The sequence below is a fragment of the Lynx rufus genome, unplaced genomic scaffold (assembly GCF_022079265.1).
Source record: "Lynx rufus isolate CCGP_SWC_20201006 ecotype Redwood Valley unplaced genomic scaffold, mLynRuf1.p SCAF_3, whole genome shotgun sequence".
NCBI classification, from domain to species: domain Eukaryota; kingdom Metazoa; phylum Chordata; class Mammalia; order Carnivora; family Felidae; genus Lynx; species Lynx rufus.
This window is the reverse complement of record NW_025814845.1, coordinates 126,004,651-126,023,863: the sequence shown is the minus strand read 5'-3', so window position 1 is coordinate 126,023,863 and position 19,213 is coordinate 126,004,651. Positions and strand designations below refer to the sequence as shown.

The window sequence follows — 19,213 nt, the reverse complement described above, 5'->3', positions numbered from 1 at the left end:
TCTTTGGTGAAGAAATTATAGTCATCTTTGGTAATGAAACTCCAGAGGAGTGTAAAACTTCTGGCTTTGGTATCTTGAGTTTGTCTTTTTTGAAGAGACTGAAATTGCGTATCTTAGAAAAATGAACCAAAAATAAAACCAAGCAAAATTAACCCTACCATTATTCTGAGAGGCTTTTAGGGAGGTTAGGTAATATGCCTATTCAGATCTCTGAGCCTGTAATAACTTGTTTGCTTTCTGCTAACTGGGGCGATAATAGGATGCGTTTTTATACAAAATGAAAATTGATACTTCTGCAGGAACTTACAAATTCACTCTAAGTGTTGTTTTAGGGCCTCCTTTGGATAATTATTAGAGTCTGAATGTAAATTTGAAGACAGATTTACTGGCTTATAATTCATTTATTCCTTTTTCATACATGCAACCAGTGTCATCCAAAGGCAAAAAAAAAAAAAAAAAAACAAACAAAAAAACAAACCAGTTAAGTTGTGTAACCTGATGCCAAGTCCTTTATTGGGGATGTTTCTTGTTTATTTACTCTCAAGGTTATATATTTTGTTTACAGTATTAGTTGCCCTTAAGCAGGGAACTTATAATTAAAGGACTAATATAAGGTCTCTTTTGTCCTCTAAAGCCCATTTTCATTTAAAATTTAATATACCATCCATCCTGGTCTTCCTCCCCATCCTTTACAAATCTACAAATCCCCAGTCCAAAAAACATGAATTGTTCTAATCAAACTGTGAAATGTTATTTATTTTACTATTATTGTGTACTCAACTCATTAATCAATGAATTCTAACTTTTCATGGCCCAAGGCCTTTTGTGTCATTATTGTTCTTTTTCTGAGTGGATACCAAAGCCTGAGCCAGATGAGAGCCCAAATGTTTTGCCATGAAATGGAAGTTGGTAGGAATTCTGGTTTCCTTTGGATATAGCAGTTAGGAATAATGACCTAATTGTAGAAAGATCTGAATTTCCTTTTTGGAAGTAGTAGCTTTTAAGGTTGAAATATATGGAACTTCCTATAGTTGGTACATTTTATGGAAAGTGGCAAGGTTCTAGACCAGCAGAAGGCTACACCAGCAATGACAGATGGACTATTGGTATGCTTCCTTTTGGCCTTGGAATTAGCCTGCAGAGGTATGCTCATTTCAAGCTCTACAGAAACCATAATTTAGTCTGGTTAATGACCTGCTTTCTTAATGCAACATGTAGATGTTCTGTGGCTAATTTTTATGCTGGTGCTTAACACTATTACCATCATTATTTCTATGTTAAATATTTTTTCAAACCATTGAGAAAAATGGTTCTTTTCTAAAAAGCGAAGGGGGGAAATAACCTATTTAATGAGAATGCTATTTGTAAGGCTACAGAATGGCAATGTGTGCCATTAGCAGGTATGAGCCAACATGACTAAAAGAGGTAAGGGGGAAGAACTACAGAGATAGAAGATTAAAGAAAGGGAATAGGATGGAATGGGCTGCCTGCAGGAGCTTTAATGGGAAGAAAGAAAGAAGATAATTCTGTATGGTGTGTAAGAGGCCACCAGGAATTACTTTAGTTGTTAAACCCTGGATTCCAAACTTGTGTTTGCTCAAAAATATACAGAATGAAAAATTATATTTTTCTGATTATTAGTAATGTACTAATTTAATGCGTTTAATTATGGGCATTGCTTTTTTTTTTAACATACTGGTTATAAAATGTTCTTGGAATGTACTTTTTTAGATTTTATTAGTAATCAAACTAAGGCAGTCTTTAGATATGTATTAATTGTTTAAAAGTTTCTTCCTGGGATACTTTTGGTGAACCTAAAGGAAACAGAAAAGAGAAAATGTAAATGAATTTCTTTACAAGAAATCAAGAATATATAACAGAGAATGCTTGCACTTCTGTTAAGGTTTAGTGTGAGGTCACAGGTCAAGGTACTAATAAGAGTGTTTGGGATGTCTGCTGCCATGAAACAAAATGGAAACTTGATTGATAGCTAGAGGGTTGAAGGGAGAGAGTGTGGTGGAGAAAGCAAAGGTCAGGGAGCCATTTCCCTTCTCTGCATGTATAACAATCAACTCTCTCCAAAACAAAATGTAGATGATATTGATCAATATGGCATATGTTGTGCACATTTCTATGAGTATTGTGAAATGTCATTATATGTGGAATTCTAATAAGTGTGTTAGTAGTTTGAACACTGAAATGAAGTAGTTTACAAAAAAATTGTGGTAGTTTTGATACCAAGTTTCAAGTAATTACAGAGTACCTTGTTTACTCCTAGGATCAAATGTGTGTGGGTTTGGTTCTTAGCAAGATGTTTAATTTTATTTTAAAAACCAGTTTGGATAAAGTTGTATAACAGATCCCTCATATTTGTTTTATGCTTTGTAATTTTTCTTTTAAATTCTCTTTAAAATAGGTCTGGTTTGCATGAAGTCTAGTAGTTCAGTTGTGGAATTGGTTATGCTACTGTGTTCTCAGGTGAGTGATAAGAATAAATGTTGGATTAAAAGTAAATTCTTGCATGAATTTATTTTATAAGGAAGTTACAAATGTTTCAGTAGAAATTTTTGCTGTAATAGAGTTTTAAGTTTACAGTTTTAAAATTTTATTTGTATTGCAAAAAGATTACTTCTTGTGTTTGATACTAACAGATGATTTTGTAGTGAGTGCTGAGAGAAAACAGATGAATGAGAAATAGGTTTTTAGAGTCACATTAAAAAATGTGTATAGCAAATGATCTTGAGATGGCTAAATTTCTTTGCTGCATATATTAAGGTTATAGAAACAGATTTATTTCTATACCTTGTGGAGTGCCACTCTGACTCCCCTAGGAATAATGGGTTTACTTCCCTTTTGTGTAGAGGTTATAAAATGAGTGATAAATAATTTTGAATTCTTGTCATTGCTAATTATTTTTGACATACGGAGTAGATTTGGGAAAACGTCAACAAAAATATGGCAGCCATCATAATAAGATGTAGTAAATAAATTCCTAAAGCAAAATTGCTTTCAGCGTTCAGAAATTTTATACCTCATATGGTAAGCTTTAATGATTTTTAGAAAACTTATGTAAAAATCATGTATCCTGGGATGGTTTTTCTTTTCTGTTTTGCAATTAAACAGATGAATGTTTTTATTGAGAGTTTTCTTTGTAGTCTCTTAAAAATGATACCTTGCTGGTAGTAAATTCCCCTACTTAAAACTTTAAAATAGCCTTTTTTAATAGGAAGGGTATTGGTCTAGAGGTCAAGGGTTCTGACCCATTTCAAAACCTTTGACCTTCATTTACAACTCTTGTGGTTTACTTGCCTGACGAATAAGGATAATGCAAAATTAATGTTTCTTTGCATCGATTTATTCATTTTAGTGCCTATATTGCCAAATTTATTTAGACTGTGCTGATGGACATTTCATGAATACAAATTAAAGAATCATAGAAGGTGTGAAAAATCAATACTATGCATTGTCAATAAAATGCAATAAGAACAATTACTTCTAGAGATTACACCCTAATGGATTTTTATAATGAACTTGTGAGGAGTAGTTATGTTTCTAGTGAGCTTATTATTCTTAGATTTAGCAAGAATCATGTTTGTATAATTTAATCATTTCCTTTACAAAACTCCATTGCTTTAAAAGCTTAATGTAGAAAAATTTTCATTAATCTGATTTGAAATAATTGCTTATTTCTTGGATCTAAATTACCATATACCATTTTAAACCAACGCAAAATTACCTTTACTTTTAAGAAGCATTACCTTATAGTTTGGGATGTTTCTTCACAGAGTATGAATTTGTTTATAGTGATATGATTGTTTCATAGATGGATTTTGATAACAAATTTCCACTTTCTAGTTTAGAAGTATTGAATAGATTCTTGATACATCAAAGCTGTTTCAGATAGTATATTACGTATTTGAATGTTAGAAGCTAAAACGATGAAGAATGACATGTTTTAATGCACCTATTTATCATGTATGTCACAGTCCTGTTTAATACTAATCCAATCAAATAGGGTATGAAGATCAGTTAGTAGAGTAAGTTGCAAAAGTCAGATATTCTCAAGATTTTTGTTTGAATAAAATCAAATACATTATTGGTTATTCGAAGTCCTTACCATTTTTTATGCGTTCTTCAAAAGTTCCATGGCATCTCTATAAGATGTAGCACAGTGTGAAAAATGATGTGAAAAATGAAGCCAGAATTAGCTCCAGATGTATACAGATTGTTCCGGGGTGATAATTACATTTTTCACTTTGAATTTTCCTAATTCAAAGAGGTCAGATTGGCAGTCACAAAAGTGATTTATTTTGTTAAGAAGTGAACTGTCTTTTTCTACATGAAAGCTTAAGAGATATGAAATTGAATTTGAAGTTGACATTTTGCAGATACTGGGTGGGGATGGCTTGAGTTTGATTGATAATTTTTTTTAGTCTGAGATAGGGTGGGAAGTGAAAAGCTAGCATATTGCTAAAATTTTAATTAATTTTTTAAGGGGAGATGGAGAGGATTGAGTGCCAAAGATCGAAAGATCAGGTCAAAAACTCCTTTTTAATCACATAAATAATGGGATATGCTTATGAACTTAACATCTGCAAATTTGATTTAAAACTTTACAAATTAGTTGGTGTTAATTTCATGACAGTCAGCCATGTTCTGATTATTTTTCTTGAATCCATTCAAAACTTATTTTCTTTTTGCTTTCTTTTTAACAAGGTGTGTAAATTAGCCACATTTTATTACGAAAGAAAGATTAGAGCCTAAATTTAAGAAATGAGGAAATGATCACATTTAGTTTGCTGTCATTAAGACCAAACAGATCACTATGTATTTTCTTAAAGCTTCAACTAGGATTGTATTTTTCTGTCATTAAGACCAAACAGATCACCTAGGATTATATTTTTCAGTATTCACTTATTCATTATTAGGTTGATTAGACACCATTTCATATTTGTCCCATTTACATCTTAACACTGTCAAGGCAAAAATGCTATTATTTAGAATTGAAAAGCTTTCATGAAATACTCAGCATTGCATTTTTGAGTAAAGTTAAATTCTTAGTATTTATTAAATTACGTTTGTTCATATATTGAATCTCATAAAATAGTTCAAAAACTACTTTTCAAAGCTTGATACATATTTTTTTATTTCTTTAAAATAAGATGTATACTTTCTTCAGGAAAGTGTATACACTCTGATGCACAGACAGTTGAACAAATTCTCAGTTTAAGATTTAGTTTTTCACAAGCATGTCACTTTTTTGTGCCTGGTATTTGTTGTGTATGTGGATAAACCTTGTAGAAATCTCTATGAATTTAAAGAAAATGCTAAATATTTCAAGTGATATTACTCCAGCATTGTGTAAAGCGTATCATGCTCATCTGACATTAATATCATTTTTGAAAGAATTGACATTGCATTCAAGGCCACTTTATAAAAGCGTTGCTTTGCTCATCCTAATTCAGTCTGACATACATTCCAATAACACTACCTCCCTTCTTGGGTTTAAAGCTAAATTTATGACTGTGCATTGTGAAGTGCATCATTTAAAAATGGTTTCAACCCAAAACATCTAATAAATAAATAATGTGTATGGCTACTCAGTAGTAGACTTTCTAGACTAGAAATCATTCCATCGGATACTCAACAGTCCACTATCGGAGAGGGCTGTCAGATAAATCTTAAGGTAGCTGCATTCATGTCCTGTAAATCACGTATTATTGTCTGAGCCTTCTGCCAGGTCATCTATTCTTTTCCCATTTATCAGAAATGCATAGAGTATATAGAAAAACTAGAAGCACCATGTAGTCTGACCTAGCATCCTGTCTGAGTAATTAATTAGTAGCAAAACTTAATTTAAAATACTGTTAGTCTGATTTTTCTTGAAGAATTTTTTCATCAGAATATATAGGTTGTTGCTACTTTGGCAAATATTTTTTTCACATGAAGGCTATGATAAAAGGTTTGGTCATTTTAGATTCAGGTGTTTCTATACCTCTGAATTATTAATTTAAATATTATAATAAGAACCAGGTGTTACCATTTTTATGACTCTTTTATGTCAGTTTGTGTTTGGGTTTTTGCTAGAGTCTGTTTTTTTTTTCTTTCCTCTGAATCTTTATAGTTAAAATGTTTTTCTCTTTTCAATCACTTAGAATCTCTTGTAATTTGTTTTTTATAAATCTGCTTTTCTTATTTTTTAGTTTTCTCTTCTAAATATGTGACATTCATGTTCTTGCTCTATTTATTTTGTGAACTTTTCCTTTTTGTAGTTGCGATGAGTATTTTGAATAAAGTAGATAATTTAAACAAAACAAGGTGGGGGGCAGGGGAGAAAAGCAAACCAGCTCTAAACCGTGGCACAAAAGTATCCTTCATTATTAGGCTTCACTTACTGCTTAGACCTCATTTCTTACTACTTTGTTTTTATGTATACCTGGTACTCCACACAGTCCCTGGCACATGATGGCTACTTAGTGATAAATATTTATGGTTAAATAAATAATACAGCTTCCAGCTACACAGCAGTCTATCTGGAAATGGAAAGCTTTCTTTGACTCCTCTCTGCCCCACAGCTCTAACTGTGATATTCATCCAAAGCTGTGACTGGCTGTTACTCCTGCCTTTAAGTTGCCTATGATTTTTATTTCTCTTCCATTAGACACTAAGTTTCTTGAAGGCAAGCCCTGCATTTTGTTTTGTATCTCCAACATCCAGGATAATTACTATTCAACCACATATTTATATAATTGTATAATTAATAATTCATTGGTAGCAATGGTCATAAGTCAACATATTTTGGGCTTTTGTCTTTTGGTCTTTTTCATTATGACATATGACATACTCCCATAATTTTTGTCTATTATTAAGTGTATATTAAGTGGTCATTTTTATTTTCAACTATATTGTCCTAACCCAATTCTGTAGTTGTGCTCATTTATACATAAGGTCTTGTTTTTTCTTTTCTTCTTCTTTTTTTTTTAATGTTTGTTTATCTTAGAGAAACAGAGTGTGAGTGGGGGCCTAGCGGACAGAGAGAGGGAGACCCAAAATCTGAAGCCAGCTCCAGGCTCTGAGCTGTCAGCCCAGAGGCTGATGCAGGGCTCGAACTCATGAGCTGAGAGATCATGACCTGAGCCGAAGTCGGACGCTTAACTGACTGAGCCACCCAGGCGCTCGTGGGTCTTTGTTTTTTTGTTATCCTTTGGGTTAATCACTTTTACCTCTTTTTTAAAGATCAACTTTGTTGAAGCATAATTTATGTACAGTATATATGCACGTATCCTAAGTGTACAGTTTGATGAATTTTGACGTATACACAACATTGTAACACCCATTTCAATCTGGAAAGTTCCCTGTACCTTTTTACAATCAATCTCTACCCCTGTTACTACTTCAAGTTGCCACTGATTTGACTTCTGTTACTGTGGTTGAGTTTTACTCATTGTAGAATTTAATATAAATGGAGATTTACTTCTTTTAATTGTGGTGCTTAGATACTCAGAGTGTGCTGTATTTCGGGTACACTTAAACTTTTTTCGTGTAAATTCACTATCCCGTATTAAGAAAGTGATAGGGTGTTTTAAAAGAAATAATTGAATTAATAAAACAGGATTATCTTTTTGCCAACCACAGAATATGAATTTTGAGTATAATTTGCTTATTGAAAATATAAGTCTTCTTCAGTTACGCTTATTTTCTATAAGGAAGTCCTATAGTATGGAGCTCTGCATACAACAGTATGGTGAGGCCATTAACTATACTTTTAGAATGTTTTGTTTTTACTGTCAGGTTCTGTTTAATTGTTGTCTCTTCTACAGAGCTAGCTTGTTTGCTTCCTTCCTTCCTTTTTCTTTCTTGCTTTCTTTCTTTCTTGTTTTTATTTAAATTCCAGTTAACATACAATGTCATATTAGATTCAGGTGTACAATATAGTGATTCAACATCTCCATATATCACCTGTTGGTCATCACAAGTGTACTCTTTAATCCCCATCACCTATTTAACCCATCTCCCACCACCTCCCCTCTGGTAACCCATCAGTTTGTTCTGTGTAGTTAAGAGTGTGTTTCTTAGTTTGCTTATCTCTTGTTCCCCTTTGCTTCTTTGTTTTGTTTCTTAAATTTCACATATAAGTAAAATCATATGGTATTTGTCTTTCTCTGACTTATTTCACGTAGCATTTAGCATAATATTCTATAGCTTCGTTTGTGTCATTGCAAATGGCCAGATTTCATTCTTGTTTATGACTGAGTAATATTCCATTATATTTTATTTAAATATGTAACATATATTTATTTAATATTATTTAAATAATATATATGTATATGTATATATGCATGCCACATTGTCTTTATCCATTCATCAGACTTTGGACGCTTGGGCTGCTTCCATAATTTGGTTGTTGTAGATAATGCTACTGTAAACATCAGGGTGCATATATCCTTTTGAATTAGTAATTTTATATTGTTTGGGTAAATACCTAGTAGTGCATTTGCTGGATCATAGGGCAGTTCTATTTTTAACTATGTAAGGAATCTCTCTACTGTTTTCCAGAGTGGCAACACCAGTTTGCATTGCCATCAGTAGTGTAGGAGGGTTCCCCTTTCTCCATATCCTTGCCAACACCTGTTGGTTTCTTGTGTTGCTCATTTTAACCATTCTGACAGGTGTGAGGTGATAACTCATTGTAGTTTTGATTTGCATTTCCCTGGTGATGAGTGATGTTGAGCATCTTTTCATGTGTCTGTTGGCCTTCTGTATATCTTCTTTGGAGACATGTCTGTTCATGCCTTCTGCCCATTTTTTAATTGGATTATTCATTTTTTGGATGTTGAGTTTTGTAAGTGTTTTGTAGATTTTGGATATTAACCCTTTATCTGATATGTCATTTGCAAACATCTTCTCCCATTCTATCAGTTGCCTTTTAGTTTTGATTGTTTCCTTCATGGTGTAGAAGCTTTTTTATTTTGATGTAGTCCCAATTGTTTATTTTTGCCTGTTTCAGTTTTGGTAATTTGTATGTTTCTAGGAATTTATGCAGTTTTTCCAGGTTGTCCAATTTGTTGGCATACGGTTTTTCATAAAATTCTCTTACAATTGTTTGTATTTCTATGGGGTTGGTTGTTATTTCTCCTTTCTCATTTGTGATATTTATTTGGGTCCTCTGTCTTTTCTTTTTTGGTATGTCTAACTAGAAGTTTATGAATTTTATTGAGTTTTTCAAAGAATCAGCTATTGGTTTCATTGGTCTGTGCTGTTTTTTTTTTTTTAGTTTCTTTATCATTTATTTCTGCTCTAATCTTTATTATTTCCTTCCTTCTGCTGGCTTTAGGCATTGTTTGTTCTTTTTTTCTAGCTCCTTTAGGCATAAGGTTAAATTGTTTGTTTTAGATTTTTCTTGCTTCTTGAGGTACGCCTGTATTGCTGTATACTTCCCTCTTGGTACTTCTTTTGGTGAATCTCAAAGGTTTTAGACTATGATGTTTTCATTTGTATTTTTAAATTTCTTCTTTGATTTCTTGGTTGACCCATTCATTTTTTAATAGCATATTGTTTAACCTCCATGTATTTGTGGTCTTTCCAGATTTTTTCTTGTGATTGGCTTCTAGTTTCACAGCATTTTAACCCGTATTTTAGCTATATGTTATTTCATATCCTTTCTGTGTGTGAGTTCCTTGACTGATATTTATAGAAATATTCATTTATACAGCTTTTACGTTTCTTGCCTTTATATTGTTACTTTTTTTTTAATGTTTATTTTTGAGAGAGACAGAGTGTGAGTGGGGAAGGGGCAGAGAGAGAGAGGGAGACACAGAATCTGAAACAGGTCCCAGGCTCCGAGCTGTCAGCACAGAGCTCGATGTGGAACTCGAACTCGGTAACAGTGAGATCATGACCTAGGCTGAAATTGGATACTTAACCGACCTAGCCACCCAGGTGCCCCTATGTTGTTACTCTGGTTTTTCCTTTTCACTCAAGAAGTCCCCTTTAATATATCTTGCATTCTGATTTAGTTAGTTTACAAACTCCTTTAATTTTTCTTTGGGGAAATTGTTCTCTCTCCTATTCTGATTGATAGGCTTGCTGGATAAAGTATTGTTGGCTGCAGATTTTTCTCATTCAATTTTTTGCTTATATCATGCCACTCCCTTCTGGCTTGTCAAGTTTCTGGTGAAAAATCTCCAGATGAGTCTTATGGGTGTTCCTTGTAAGTTAATTATTTCGGTTGTCTTGCTGCTTTTAAGTTTTTTTCTTTATTACTGTATTTTGTAAATTTTATTATATCTTGGTATTGGCCTGCTTTTGTTAATTTTGATGGGAGTTCTCTGTGCCTCCGGGATCTGAATGTCTGTTTCCTTTCCCAGATTAGGGAATTTTTCACCTGTTATTTCTTCAAATTTTCTGCCCTCTTTTCTCTCCCTTTTACATCTGGGACTTTATAATACAAATGTTATTATGTTTGATGGAGTCACTGAGTTCCCTAAGTCTGTTCTCATTTTGTACAAGTCTTCTTTCTCCCCTTTTTTCAGCTTCATCACTTTCCATTACTTTGTCTTCTGGATCACTAATTTGTTCCTCTCCTTCTTTTGCCTTCTGTTCATTGCATCAAGTGTGTTTCTAATCTCGTTTATTGCATTCTTCATCTCTGATTGATGCTTTTTTTAACTCTCTTATCTCTATGGTAAGGATCTCACTGATGACTTCTTTTCTTAAGCCCCTTGAGTATCTTTATGATCATTGCTTTAAATTCTCCATCAGGAGTATTACTTACATCTGTTTTCCTTAGATTTTTGGTGTTGACTTTATCTTCTTCTTTCATTTGGGATAAATTCCTCCATCTTGGCATTTTGTCTAAGTCTCTGCCTTCTTCTCTGTGTTAGAAAAGCCATTTATGTCTCCTGCTTCTGAAAGTAATGGCCTTATGAAAAAGAGGTCATGTAGTGCCCAGGGCCTGGCACTACACTTCAGGAAGTGTCTCCAGTGTGTGTTGTATGTCTTCTGCTGTTGTGTTCTGTCTGCTTAATCCTTCAGGCCAGTGGTCTGCAGAGGCTCTTCTTGTCTGCTGTGGACAGAGTTTGATTCCTGGCCTCAACAGGGTGAGTTTTAAGTAGGTGTGCTGTGACCTGCTTGTGCACTGAGATCTGTCACCATCTCCACTGGAACTGAGACCTTGTGAAACTCTCTGGGCAAGGGCTTCTGCTAGTTTTCTGTTGAAGGGGCTTTCCATGCTGGATCTGAGGCAAGTGTGACTGAGACAGGCCAGTTCCACTGGAGCACAGGGGGCTGGGACTTGGTGTAAGCAAGTTAGCAGCCAGTGTTGGTGTTATGCTGCTTCCTTAATGTGGCTCTTTGTTTATCTTGAGGGGTAGAGGAGGGAAATAGCGCCTTTCATCTCCTTTGTTCCTAGAGAGGGGTCTGTGTGAACCCTGGCTTTTAGGGACACCTCTGAGAACAGGGAATAATCTTCCCACTGTGTGCTCCAGGGGTTCTTCAGATCGTTGTTTATATGCTGTCTATTCCTGAGTTGTTTGCCTGCCTTCTCTCTAGGAATCATGGCAGTGCCCTCCAGGCTCTTTCTCAGCCAAGCCTGCTGACCTTTAAAATTGTAGGGCTGTAAGCCCTGGTGGTTGTAGGAACTCAACCCCTCTTGTTTTCCAAGTCAGTGTCTTTGGGGAAACATTCTTCTTGTGTGTTCCCCTGTTGCTCCTCTGTCTTGTGCCCGTCTCCATGATCACAGCTATCTCCCCACTGTAGCTGCTATGATCCATTTACCCCCTAAACCTCTCTCTGAACTTTCTGCCTTCTTCAGTGTGGCCTCCTCTCTCCCTTTCATTGTAGGGTTTGTTCTTATCAGGTCAATTTCTGGGGTATTAAGTTTGATTTGCTAATTATCCAGTTGTGTTCGTGGGACAAGGTGAGCCTCGGGTCCTACTCCACTGCTGTCTTCCTGCTCACTCTTCTGCAGAGCTTTGTGTGAATTTGTCTGCCCTGAGTCTTCCTCTCTATGCCTGCTTGTGGTATTCTTTTATTTAGCAGACATGTATTGGATGCTTTTAAGATAAGCCCCTCTTTTTAAAGAAAGTATGTTCAAATGAGAAAGACAAACAATTGTAATACAATATAGAAGTTTATGAGGACTTGGAGAGAAACAGAAATAGAGGGGCAGGGTGTGGACCTAGGGACTATCAATCCCTATTTAATTTAATACCATTTTTATTTCTGTTCTTGAATAGATCATTTCAGGTGACTGTGACTTGCAGTGAAAATTTTTTGAATTCTTGGGGTGCCTGGATGGCTCAGTTGGTTAAGGTTCTGACTCTTGATTATGGCTCAGGTCATGATCTCATAGTCATGAGATTGGGCTCTGTGCTGAGATTCTCTCCCTCTCCCCACTCCCCCACTCATGCTTGTGTACTCTCTGTAAAAAAAAATACATTTTTTTGGAAATTTTTTATCTGTTTTTATACTTTCATCAGGAAAAATGGATATTAAAATTCTTAAATCATTTGCTCTACTTCTTTCAGTAGGTATAGCTTTCCTTGATTGGATTTGTGGTAGTCATGTGCTTGTTTGGTCAGTGTTCACTATCCAAAATTTTTTATTTTTTAAAATATAGTATTGTTTTTATTTTATTTTATTTTTTTATTTTAAAAACAGAACATACAAGCAGGAGAGAGAGCCAGAGGGAGGGAGAGAGGGAGAGAAAGAGAGAGAGAGAGAGAGAGAGAGAGAGAATGAATCTCAAGCAGGCTCCATGCTAAGCTTGGAGCCCAGTGTTGAGCTTGATCCCACAACCCTGGGATCATGACCTGAGCCAAAATCAAGAGTCACATGCTCAACTGACTGAGCCATCCAGGTGCCCCTCACTATCCAAAACTTATAGTAGAGCAAATTCCAGTTTGTGTACTGTATGAAGATAATGGGTGTTCTGTGAAAAAAATATATAGTGAGATATAACTTTGGTAATGTTTAAATTTAATTAGTTTTCTTTACTGGAGGGCCCCTTAAAGCCTTTAGTAAATATGTGTGTATGTATGGGAGTGTGTGTTGTGTGTTTGTGTGTATAAAATATGTATATAAAAATATGTATATAATATGTATTGTTAAATCTGTAATGGAAATAATATTAGCACATTTGATCACAGAATTGTCTTTGTGGCCATGGTACATGTGGATAAGTTTTATAAAATATACTTTGAGAAAAGCTGCTGTTGCATCAGAGATGAGACCGTGAATAATGCAGGAAATGCCTTTTTTTTTGGTACTCTTTTGTTTTTCTTTGCATCTTCAATCACAGTGTCTAAAAAAAAATCACTAGATATGCAAAAGTAGTTATTTTCTTCATGAAACACTGTGATTATTTTTGCTTCATTTAGAAGAAATTATCTCAAGTCATTTATTCTCTCTCCTTTGTAGGTAATTTGGACATAACTCCCAGTTTACATGTTATTTCTGAAGAGATAGTTCTTTAGAAGTGATTGTAGTAAGAATTGGCAATTCTTTCTAAAACATATTAAGTTTAGTGAGGACTCTGTGTGTGTGTGTGTGTGTGTGTGTGTGTGTGCGTGTATTTTGTTTTTCTTTTTTACAATATTTATATAGTACTAACCCTGAGTTTAGGATAAATTCAAATATTTTGACATCAGTTGATAATATTGCTATTTCCTATATTGATTGAGTGAATCGCATTATATTTTTAGCCAATATTGTGGTGATTTGTGCTGTATATTGAAGTTCAAGTATATTGCATAAAGTCTGGAAACCAGGGTGAGAATATATTTTATGTTAATGGATATTACCTATATTATTATTGATCCGTGTATAGAATTGAATTTCGGTATGCACTTAATGAGGTCTCAGAGGTTCAAAAGAAAATGAAATTAATCTATGTGAATGTTATATGATGTAGTTTCAGATGAAATAAGTTTTCAGTAAATATTTGTCAAATAAATGAATAAAATTTTAGCAATAGACTGTTTATAGTTACATATCTAAGTCATAAATTGGCAAGTTCTCTTCACATGTCATCCATTTATTCATAGAATCAACTAGGATTTGCAGTAGCTTGGGTGGGATCGCAACCTAGATATAATAAAAATGTGAAGTCATTAAAGACACTAATAACAGTTGAAGAATTAAGAGTGGAGATATTATCCTGTGGTGTAAGGCTGGGCTTTTTTACTGAAATCTGTAGTACTTCTGTGTTTTAAAAGTATAATTTATATATAAGGCATTTTCTTGAGACAGTAAACAAAATGAATCTATTGTGGAGATCCTGAACCCTGAGAATTAAGTAGAGATTGGAATGCCATAGTTCACATTCATCCAGTTAGATTTCCGGACAAACATTAAATTAATAGATGGGAGTGGCGTTTGCTATTCTTCTATGATCTGAAGAACTCAGTCTGTGACATGTGTAGATATTTTTGACACGAGAATGCATTACCAAAATCTCTTTGTGCATGTATTATGTAATAAAAATACTCATATGTTTTCTTTGCTTTTACTATAAAAGTAATTCCAAATCCTATTAACTCTTACTTGTCTTGCAGTCTTAGTTTATATGACCTCAACATTGGATTATGAGTTATGAATTTAATTCTATCCTAAATTTCAATTTACAAAGATGAGTGATAAAGAAGAGTTAAACTTGGGGCGCCTGGGTGGCTCGGTCGGTTAAGTGGCCGACTTCGGCTCAGGTCATGATCTCATGGGTCGTGAGTTCGAGACCCGCATCGGGCTCTGTGCTGACAGCTCAGAGCCTGGAGCCTGTTTCAGATTCTGTGTCTCCCTCTCATCTGACCCTCCCCCATTCATGCTCTGTCTCTCTCTGTCTCAAAAATAAGTAAACGTTAAAAAAAAAAAAAAGAAGAGTTAAACTTAGAGATTTAAGAGCTCTGTTTGTGCCATAATATATTTTTTGTTTCTTTCATTGGATGAAAAACTTCTTGAGGTCAGGAAATGATTTTTTTTTTCATTTTGTTCTGTAGTGCTTATTAGGGTCATAATAATAATAAAATAAACATTTGATAGATAAGTGTTGAGTAAATCAATGTATTTATCTTATTTAGGTAAAATTTTCCTTTAAATTAAGTTTTGATTCATTGAAAAGTATTTAAAGAATAGACACAATTCACTTTAAATTTTTTTTTTTAACGTTTATTTATTTTTGAGACAGAGAGAGACAGAGCATGAACGGGGGAGGGTCAGAGAGAGGGAGACACAGAATCTGAAACAGGCTCCAGGCTCTGAGCTGTCAGCACAGAGCCCGACGCGGGGCTCGAACTCACGAACTGTGAGATCGTGACCTGAGCCGGAGTCGGCCGCTTAACCAAGACTGAGCCACCCAGGCGCCCCGACACAATTCACTTTAATGATTGTTAAATTCTTTCTTAATCTGAAATACATTAACCTTATACATAGGCTTCAAACCCTGTTGTGAACTCTTACCTTATAGTTAAAGGTTTTAAAGTAAGAAAGTAATACATATTAAATCTCCTTCACCTGATAAGCTTTGGGTATCAAAAGATCTGATTTCACATCAGATTCACATTGTAGATTTTCTGTTGATTCACATTGTAGATTTTCTTCTTTCTGTAGAGTTATTTCTATCACCTTTAAGCCATTAGCTTCAGAAACTCAGCGTTTGATCCAGACATCACATTTTCTGCTAACAAAATATGAACAGATGGTAGTTCTCCCCAAAGTGTATTAATACCTGTAAGTCATTGTTTCACGAAAGAAACAAATCTATATCTGAGTAGAAAGATTTTCACCATTTTGTTTCAAAGTGCTAAAAAGTGCTTGCATGGCAAGAAATTGGCAAAATGTATTAAATTAAATGTTGAAACTCATACTTTGATATGCTATAAGTAAATCATTCCCTTTTTTTTTGTAACCGACCTTATTTTTTCCAGTGAAAATAGGACTTTGGAGTCATTGGCTTCTTTTAAGATCAGTTTATATGTATTATAGTACAACTAGGATCAATATAATTTAATATTTTAACCTTTCATAATGTTACACCTCCCTTTTATTTTTGGATGTGTTTATATTCATCCTCAGAAAATACTTGTAGAAAATAAGTGAATGTAAATTGATTGTCTCTGAGCTTTGTTCTAGTCAGTGCTCACAACCTTTTGATTATGAATAGGTGAGAATCAATAGGGTAGTGACTGACATTGAGAAGAAAAAAATAAAAAGAAGAGTCTTCCATTACAACCACCCATATTTGCCTTAGAGCTTCTTTGAGCATTTTATCCTTATAATGGACAAAGGCTTTGAGCATAGGCGTTCTATATTGAAATGCTCAGAATTAGTTTTATGTACAATATAAACAGTTGATCTTATAAGAAGGAACTACAGAGCAAATCTGTGGGAATTAGAAAAAGTAGTTCAATTCAGGCTGTATTAACTGATTATGAAAAATCTTAAATGTACTAAAAATACTAATGTTAAAATACTTGAAATGAGCTTTCTAACTTTATGCTAATGTGGTAAAAATATTTATGACTTACTTGATTTAAATTTTTATAAGAGATAACTTGATTTTATAAGATGGAAGCATTTCTTTCTAAACATCAGCAAAAACATTAAAAAGTCAATCAGACTAAGTACTGCATTTTACTTTCAGAAAATAAAATATTTAAGTTGATTGGTTAGTGAACATTAGTTGATCTTTATTTAAGTCTGGATGCTTTCCAGACTGTTCCAGTATTAATTTAAAGTGCTTTGTTACAACTAAAGAGAAGCATAATTTAACTTTAGATGTAGGATTTATTCTGAAATACAGGCATCCTGTTGATTCACTAGCACACGAGGTTTTAGAAAACACAACCTTTTAAGGTAAATTCTGTGGAACTGGCGGTACACCCTGTGGCTTGGCCGTCTAGTCAGAAGGATGATACCATGCTGACTATATAACTAGATCTTTGAACATTATTCTCAAGGGTGGTAAATGCAAAACAAAGTAATATCAACTGGCACTTAATTCTGCAAGTTCCCTGCTGATTGGGGTATTCATTGAAATAGAACTCTTCCTGACAGGAAGTCAGCCTATGAGTATGGAGACATCTGAAAATAAAGTGTGTTTTAATTTGGCACCCTGCCATTTTACAACTGGTCTTTTAAATTTGGGATTAAGAAGAGAGTTAGCAAAAAGGAAGAATACATGAATGGAAATAATCCAAACATGACCTTTTTCTTTGGCTTTAATGTAATTATGAATACAGGTTGGTGTCTCTTTCTCAGCTATTATCGCTTGGTTTTTCTTAGTCCTTTTTTCTATTATTTCAAATTAATCTATTGAAGTTTAAGAATTACAGAAAGGCTAGGTTAAAAGTACAGAGTTTAAGATTGTCTTTGTTTAATATCAGACTGATAATTTTGTGAAGACTGAACTGTATTCTTTACCATATATTTTTAAATAAATATTGTATAATTTAATGGATTTAATCAGAATGTTCAAATTTCTGAGGATTCAGATTTAAATTTTGCTGTCTGAAGTGTTTACACTGTTTGGCTCAGTTGGTCTGAGATAAAAGTTATTTTGCACATTAGTGCCTGAAATAGGTATTTAGTATATAATAGCATAATATGGGAAGGGATAATTATTATATATTAGCAATTACACATATATTCCATCTATTATGCATTTCTTAGGCAGGCAGCTATTTTTAGTTAAGCTGCCGTTTTTATGACATGAGCTTCCATAAAGCATGTATGCAGTTTTAAGAAAATCTGAAGTTGGAACTTTGATTTAGACCTGAATGAAGTAAGAATCAGAACCCTGAAGGCTATTTGTTTTTCTAATAGTAAATTCCTCAGCTGCTGGAAGTAGACTAGAGGAGACTGTTGTCTCCATCATGTACAACAAGGAGATAAGTAAAGGATGCCTTGGACAGGATCTTAAGAAGAGGCCGAGGCCAGGGAAATACTGTGATGATAGATTTTGAATTTTAATAAATGTTTATTCTCTACTACCACTTATCAACTCTGTAACCAAGTCTCACTTGCTTGAGACTCAGTTTCTTCTTGAGTGAAATGGGTGTAATAAAGATTGTGTTAGATAACATGAGAAAGTATATAGAACATTTCCTAGATCAAAGTAGATTGTAAATTAAAATCAGTTTCTGAATCTGTCAGCATGAAAAGCATTGTGTCTGGGCTCTTAGCATGGTTAAGTAACACAATAAAGAATTAGAGATCTGCATCAAAGTGAAAGCAGAAAACAGTTTTATTAAAACAACAGTACACTGTCTAGGGGAGAGCTGGCAGGTTTCCAGAGGCAGAACCAACCAGTAGGTTGTTTTAGGATTGGGTATTACTGGGTGTCTCTGGGCTGGGAGGAGCTGGAAAGCACAGTGGGGTGGTCTCTAATGGAAGCTGCTTTGAGTCATTTGAAGGACTACTCCCACAGGTTGGGAGGGAGAGTTTTTGACCCTACTAGGTTTATACCAGAGCAGCCTTTCTCTGCGGAAGGAGAGGGTAACTATAGCGCAAACACATTGTATTGAATCTAGGGGTTACCGTCTGGCAGAGGTGGAAGAAGAGAGCCCATGCTCTGCACCTGTGGCTCTTGATCTATCAGCCCCAAGGTCTTGGAAGCCATAAAGTCAGGATGTTGTGCTCCTGGGCTTTTAATGTGTGACTTGTTTATCATAGTCCTTACCTCCAGCTCCTGTCTCTACCATTTTCCCCTCAAAGATTTGGGACTCTGGCTTGGGGCATTCTAGCTTCTACCTAACAAATCTAATGTGTTTTTAACAGCATACAAAAATGTTCTCCCTTTTGTTCAGTATTTTCAATGACTCTTGTTTTCTTTTCATGAAGGTAATTTGTTTTTTTAGATCTTTGCTTCACACATTCAGTCCACCATTCTGTACTGTCTTTTTTAAAAAATTATTTTCTTTCCTTCCTGTGGTTATATGCCCAGTCTAATCCTTTTTCATCTCATAGAACCATAGAATGTTAGAGCTAGGAGAATTCCAATAGATGACTAGTTTTTGGCCTTTTCCAAGTAGACAAGGTTAATGGGTAACATATTTTCCATAGGATCCCAAAGGTGATTCTACCCTTTTCTGTGCTAACTATACTGAAAGCCCCTCTTAGGAAAGTCAATAAAGTATAGTTTTAATACTTGAACACTATTTGAACTATATGGGTCTGCTTATATGCAGATTTTTTTTTGATAACTACAGTACTGTAAATG

At 34.4% G+C, this 19,213-nt stretch overlaps 1 protein-coding gene across 1 annotated transcript in view; it reads left to right on the top strand.

Moving 5' to 3' along the window:
• The window catches only part of LRBA (LPS responsive beige-like anchor protein), a 792,976-nt gene that overhangs the window by 257,928 nt on the left and 515,835 nt on the right, over positions 1-19,213 (top strand). Inside the window, exon 34 of the mRNA XM_047092315.1 lies at positions 2,417-2,478. Within this exon, the coding sequence (XP_046948271.1) occupies positions 2,417-2,478 (62 nt within the window). The remainder of the gene's footprint in view (positions 1-2,416; positions 2,479-19,213) is intronic.